This window comes from Limulus polyphemus, unplaced genomic scaffold, assembly GCF_000517525.1.
Source record: "Limulus polyphemus unplaced genomic scaffold, Limulus_polyphemus-2.1.2 Scaffold352, whole genome shotgun sequence".
Classification (NCBI taxonomy): domain Eukaryota; kingdom Metazoa; phylum Arthropoda; class Merostomata; order Xiphosura; family Limulidae; genus Limulus; species Limulus polyphemus.
The window spans coordinates 668,268-674,501 of record NW_013665962.1 but is presented as its reverse complement, the minus strand read 5'-3'; the positions used below and the strand labels follow the sequence as shown (position 1 = coordinate 674,501).

At 32.6% G+C, this 6,234-nt stretch overlaps 1 protein-coding gene across 1 annotated transcript in view; it reads left to right on the top strand.

Moving 5' to 3' along the window:
• Nucleotides 1–488: 488 nt before the first annotated feature.
• LOC106457620 (gamma-aminobutyric acid type B receptor subunit 2-like) overlaps nt 489–6,234 on the top strand; it is a gene marked incomplete at its 5' end in the record, with an annotated part of 50,430 nt that continues 44,684 nt past the window's right edge. The window contains 5 exons of the mRNA XM_022383616.1: nt 489–680; nt 1,822–2,055; nt 2,590–2,650; nt 2,992–3,075; nt 4,187–4,340. Of these exons, the coding sequence (XP_022239324.1) occupies nt 489–680; nt 1,822–2,055; nt 2,590–2,650; nt 2,992–3,075; nt 4,187–4,340 (725 nt within the window). The remainder of the gene's footprint in view (nt 681–1,821; nt 2,056–2,589; nt 2,651–2,991; nt 3,076–4,186; nt 4,341–6,234) is intronic.

Genomic DNA, 6,234 nt, shown 5'->3' with positions numbered 1-6,234 from the left:
TTTCATCTTAGACTGACATAGGAACGAGATTACGTGCCTGGTAGTGTTAATAACAAATGTTTCATCTTAGACTGACATAGGAACGAGATTACGTGCCTGGTAGTGTTAATAACAAATGTTTCATCTTAGACTGACATAGGAACGAGATTACGTGCCTGGTAGTGTTAATAACAAATGTTTCATCTTAGACTGACATAGGAACGGGATTACGTGCCTGGTAGCGTTAATAACAAATGTTTCATCTTAGACTTACATCGGAACGGGATTACGTACCTGGTAGTGTTAATGACAAATGTTTCATCTTAAACTTACATAGGAACGGGATTACGTGCCTGGTAGTGTTAATAACAAATGTTTCATCTTAGACTTACATCTTACAGTATAGGGTTATAAGTGTAGATATTTGATGTATATAACAGGACACATTTGTTTAATGTACGTATTAGAATTGTAACTCTTGAACATCTTACACAATATTTTCTACTTAGGCCTATAAAACGGGATTGTACGGTAGAAAGTACCAGTGGATAATTGTTGGGATATATGACAATGGCTGGTGGCAGAAGCACGCCAACAACTTAACCTGTAGTCAATCGCATCTTAAGGAAGCCATCAAAGGCTACTTAGCTACTGATATTTTACCACTTAGTTCTACAAATGATATCACTGTGTCAGGTTTGGTAAGTTCAACAGATGAATTTTGATATGTGATTTCGTTTTACTATCAATTATTCCTTTTTTTATCAGTTATCTATTGTCTTGACTCTTGTTAACGTCTTGATATATTTCAAGGCGTGAAATTTCATGCACATTTAACTGTATATAACACAATCAAAGTATCATAGCTTGAAAATATTTAAAAAACAAGGACGATGAGCAAATGAAAATTACCTGATACTTTAAAATTATATGAAATGGTTTAATATACAGAAATATCGTAACTGTTTTATTATATAATTTCATACTAAAAGTTTGAAAATTCATTTACGAATTTGGGTAAAAAAAATGATTTCATCTTAATATTCAAGTTTACAGTCCAAGAGTACAATAATGATGTTAATAAAACTAGTAAGTAGGACAGCCATAAATGTTTATCTTCACATCCAAGAGAATAATAATGATGTTAATAAGACTAGTAAGTAGGACAGCCATAAATGTTTATCTTCACATCCAAGAGAATAATAATGATGTTAATAAGACTAGTAAGTAGGACAGCCATAAATGTTTATCTTCACATCCAAGAGAATAGTAATGATGTTAATAAGATTAGTAAGTAGGACAGCCATAAATGTTCATCTTCACATCCAAGAGAATAGTAATGATGTTAATAAGATTAGTAAGTAGGACAGCCATAAATGTTCATCTTCACATCCAAGAGAATAATAATGATGTTAATAAGACTAGTAAGTAGGACAGCCATAAATGTTAATCTTCACATCCAAGATAATAATAATGATGTTAATAAAACTAGTAAGTAGGACAGCCATAAATGTTAATCTTCACATCCAAGAGAATAATAATGATGTTAATAAGACTAGTAAGTAAGACAGCCATAAATGTTTATCTTCACATCCAAGACAATATTAATGATGTTAATAAACATTGATAATAAGCATTGACAGTGTTGATTTAATATTACGAGTAGCATTAATTGGTCCTATCTTTTTCTCTTGTCAATATATTGTGGTAGTCAAACTGTCTACATTACTTGGGTAATCTAATTCTAAATCTATATTTTACTAAACGTAAAATGTTTGTTGTTAAACACAACCATAAGTTGCTCATTTAAATTCCCTTTATGGCTTTAATATCTATTGCTAGACATCAGCAGAATATAATGCTCAATACAAACAACGTTACCGACAAGGTAATAACCGTTTCCATGGCTACGCTTATGACGGGATTTGGGTAATAGCTCTTGCTATTCAGATGGTTAAACGGAGGCTTCTCTCTATTGGAAGTTCCAAGACTCTAGAGATGTTTGAGTACAGAGATCCTTTTTGGGGATCTCTTTTCCGAGAGGCCTTTAATAAAACATCATTCATCGGAGTTACGGTAGGTGGCGCTTCCATTCTAGTAATCGCAGAAATTTAATTAAAAAGACCGTAGGAATTCTACTTTAAAAAGTATTTCTTTAAAAAGTCTGTTTCTGAAACTTCACAGTATATAGTAACATTCGTAAGGATACGACGCGTACCACTGTAAAGAACATACAATAAATCTTTTCCATAGATTATTGTAGAATAATACAGTAGCATAATTTTCACTTGATAACGTGTATTTTTGTGTTATCTCGATAAAAAATACTTCTGTAATTATATATGAAAATAGTACTGTAATAAATAATACAACAATATATTTTTATAAAGTCCTTTACATCAAAAGCTAATATACTGTGTAGCTTAGTTGTTAAAATCTTTTTTTTTTCACTATTTCATAACAAAATAGCCCTGATTTCTGTGAATAATTTTAATATCAAATTTAAAATTCAGAACTCAAATTTCCATGCAAAAACATGTTTCTTGGATAATATGTGTACGCTAAATAACATTATGCCAAAAACTGACAAGCTGCTTTTATTTTTTGTAGGGACCAGTTAGCTTTGTAAGAAATGAAAGGCGCGGTCTTATTCTTCTTAAACAATATCAAAGTAAGTTACTTTTATTGAACTGTACATATTTTAAGGGTATGCAATATTTATATGTCAAATTTTAGGATTCGGTGAGCAGGTAATTGTAACTTAAAATTCGTCATATAAATATTGTAACACAAAGAATGAATCCAGGTTACAATTACCTGCTCACCATTCTTTGTGTTACAAATTTCGACATTTAATATTTATTAAATTCAACAGTTTTGTTCTTTTTGAAATGTCGAGATTTTATACACATATTATACATATCTACACACACACACCTATATATATACATAGCAATTCACGTTCATTAAATTTCGGTCTTGACTTTAATAGTATTTGAATTTCCTCACCAGATGGGGTTGAGGTAAAGGTCGGCGAGTATGACTCTACTTCGAACAGTCTTAAGCTTACTGGAGAAACTGGAATAACATGGAATGGTAAATACGAATAATCAAATATATACATTATTTCGGTTAATTTTAATTCTAGAACCACGTATTCCAATGATTTGTATATGCTATATGATTTGGCTCTTGAAAAATAAAAGAAGCTTAATAGTAAAGAATATCTTACAATTTTATTATGTTGGTGTTACTAGCATTAATTGTCACAAATGAAGAATGTGTTTTGGGGACATGGGGTTTGATGAGTTACTTGAGAGAACTTATAATTAATCAAATAAGAATAATAAAAGGCGTAAATGCTGAGTAAAAGCAAATTATCATTTACACCATCTTTAATGACCCTTCTATTATAAAAGGCATGAGCAAATATCGGATAAAAAAAAAGATGTACAACTTATAATGTTGAGGAATCAAAAGTAGTGGTATTTTTAAAGAAGATACAAGTTAGAATACCACCTTACAAAGTACATCATTGTTTCATTGAAATGTTTGAAAACAAATACAGCAATAAAAGTTAGATTTTTGAATATTATTAAGCACTCAGGTGAGAATATTAATATTTCTAAACTCGTTAAATAAATCTTCATAAGCTGAGGATATTAAAGTTAGTACTTTTAGTTATCTGAAAACGAAAGACACTCAAAAATTAACTAGATGGGTCATATATCACAAAATGATAACGAGAGTGCTTATGAAAGGCGGACCTTCCTTCTTCACTCCTAAAAGCCCCCCAGTGGCACAGAGGTATGTCTGCGGACTTAAAACGCTAGAAACCGGGTTTCGATACCCGTGGTGGGCAGAGCACAGATAGCCCTTTGTGTAGCTTTGTGCTTAAGTACAAATAAACGCCTTTAAAGAAGGAACGTCTACTTCACGAAAACGATCAGGTTATTAGATTTTTTGTTGTTGCTTTTGTTTTGAAGTCTATTAATGATTCTTTTTTTTTATTGGATATCGACTCGTATGTCAATATAGGATATAGATATTCTGAATAATTTATCGTGTCTTTGGATCTATAAACAGTTTATTATATCTAATATACTAGCACGTTGCAGAAAAGATACATTTTCTGTTATGACCAAAACGTTTAATCCGCATTTGCTGAACTGACTGACACAATTTTACTTCTCTTGGTCACTTCTAGGTGCTAATGTTCCTCCGGTCGATCGAACTTTGATTGTTATTAGACCCACTCGAGTTAACTTGACAATCTATTATGTCATCGTGATATTTGCACTCCTGGGAATAGTCATGGCGTCAGCTTTTCTTATTGTTAACATACGTTTTCGAAACCAAAGGTAAGAATTGTCCTTATATAATTTTTAAAGGTATACATTAAAAGTGTCAACTCCTGTTCCTCAATTATTAGCTGAAGGTATGCGCATGTAAGATCTCCATTTTCTGAAACATATCTATGAGATTAAACAGGTCTCTTGTTCAGACTGTAAATACAAAGATTCATGGTTCGTCTCCTGTTGCAAAAAACCCACGCTGCGCATTTTGGAGTTTTAGGTGCGCTATAAGAGTGACGGATAAATCCCATTATTCGGTCAGACAATAGTAGTCCAAGAGCTGGCTGTGCGTGTTGTTAACGTTCTGCCTTCCCTCTAGTCTACCAATTAAAAATTACGGACAGTTATGTGTAGATAGCCCTTTGTGCATCTTTGTGCAAAAATTCTAAAACAAACAGACAAACAAATAAGATGATACTTATGTAAACATTAATGTATACCGGACTAAATAATTTAATATCTAGAATTATTTTAAAAGCCACAAGTTTTGAATTTGAGATACTATACAGATGCTAATTTGAATTAAAGTCTGAAAACACGTAGTTACAATACTATGCGTAAATAATGTTTCACGTGTGCACGTGTTAGTTTTAGGGGTCAGATCCTAGGTAAATTTTATATTACAGAAATTAGCGAATTTCTTAGATAATCTTCTAATCCGGGTGTGACACATGAATTTATGCTCAATGGTGTTCTTGAATTAATCCCCATAACAAAAATTTAAGTATGATTCATTTATATCACTGTTGACCAGAGAGACCAATAGAGCTGTTGGTATGCTTGGAAATGTAAGATATGCTGAGTGTTACCAAAATTAATCTACAGGTTATAAACAATATTCCAAAAACGAACAGAGTCAAAGGCTAACAAAAAGTGGTATCTGGCAACACAAGAAGAGATATCGTGGTAGCCTAATTCGATGACTTCTAATGACTTCGATATTCTAAGACTCGACAGGAATACAAATCACCCTACAAACGGTGTGAAACTTGTTATCCTTAACCAATTTGAGGCCTTATCATCCTGCCGCAGGACCAAGAATACTTTCTCGTCATTGATATGCACAAAAAAAATTATGTTATTATTATTTCAAACAGCAAAGATGTCGCTAGTGCCCAAGTTGTGTCTTGAATTCCATGATGACTCTCGTCATATCTTGAAACAACCTGAAGAACACTGGGCAGGTTGCATGGTAGCTAAGCATGACAGGTTTAGTATTGGCTCGCTGATGAAGTGAGGAGACATCTGCCATGATGTGTAGACTGGCGCTTTAAATACTTACGTTATAGATACAGTGCTGTCACAACTATAGTCAGGCCTTTCTTTGCTGCTGTTAAACCTAACTTCACTTTGATGAACGATAATACTCTATATCACTAATAACTGAGGATACTCGTTAAGGAAGCAAAAACTGTATAAAAGACAACGTTACATAATGCTCCTCTTCCTTCTTTCTTTTGTTATTAAATCCCTAATAACCCCATTAGATGCTAATTGCGTACTCTGCTTTGCGGAAGGTAATAATTGACTTATTTAACTGATTACGTACTTGTATATTTAAATTAAAAGCCAAATGTCTGTGAAAAAAGTAGAAATGTGCCCTATTTCAGAATGTTTTTATCCTCTTCTCGGGCAAAAATCCTAAAACAAGGCAGCCCCTGTACATCGTCGGTTAGTTTCCAGCTACCATACAAAAAATTACAGTAATCACTGCAGCCAACTCTGGGTGATGAATGGTAACACGCACACACGTAATGGGTCATCTTTATAGTAAGATGCATGTATTTATCATTGCTTTGTTTTAATAAATGTTTTATTCAAAACCCAATGCAAAACCCGTTTATATATATTTATATATATATATATATGTTGGTATACTTTGGTGATAGTATTTTCTTGT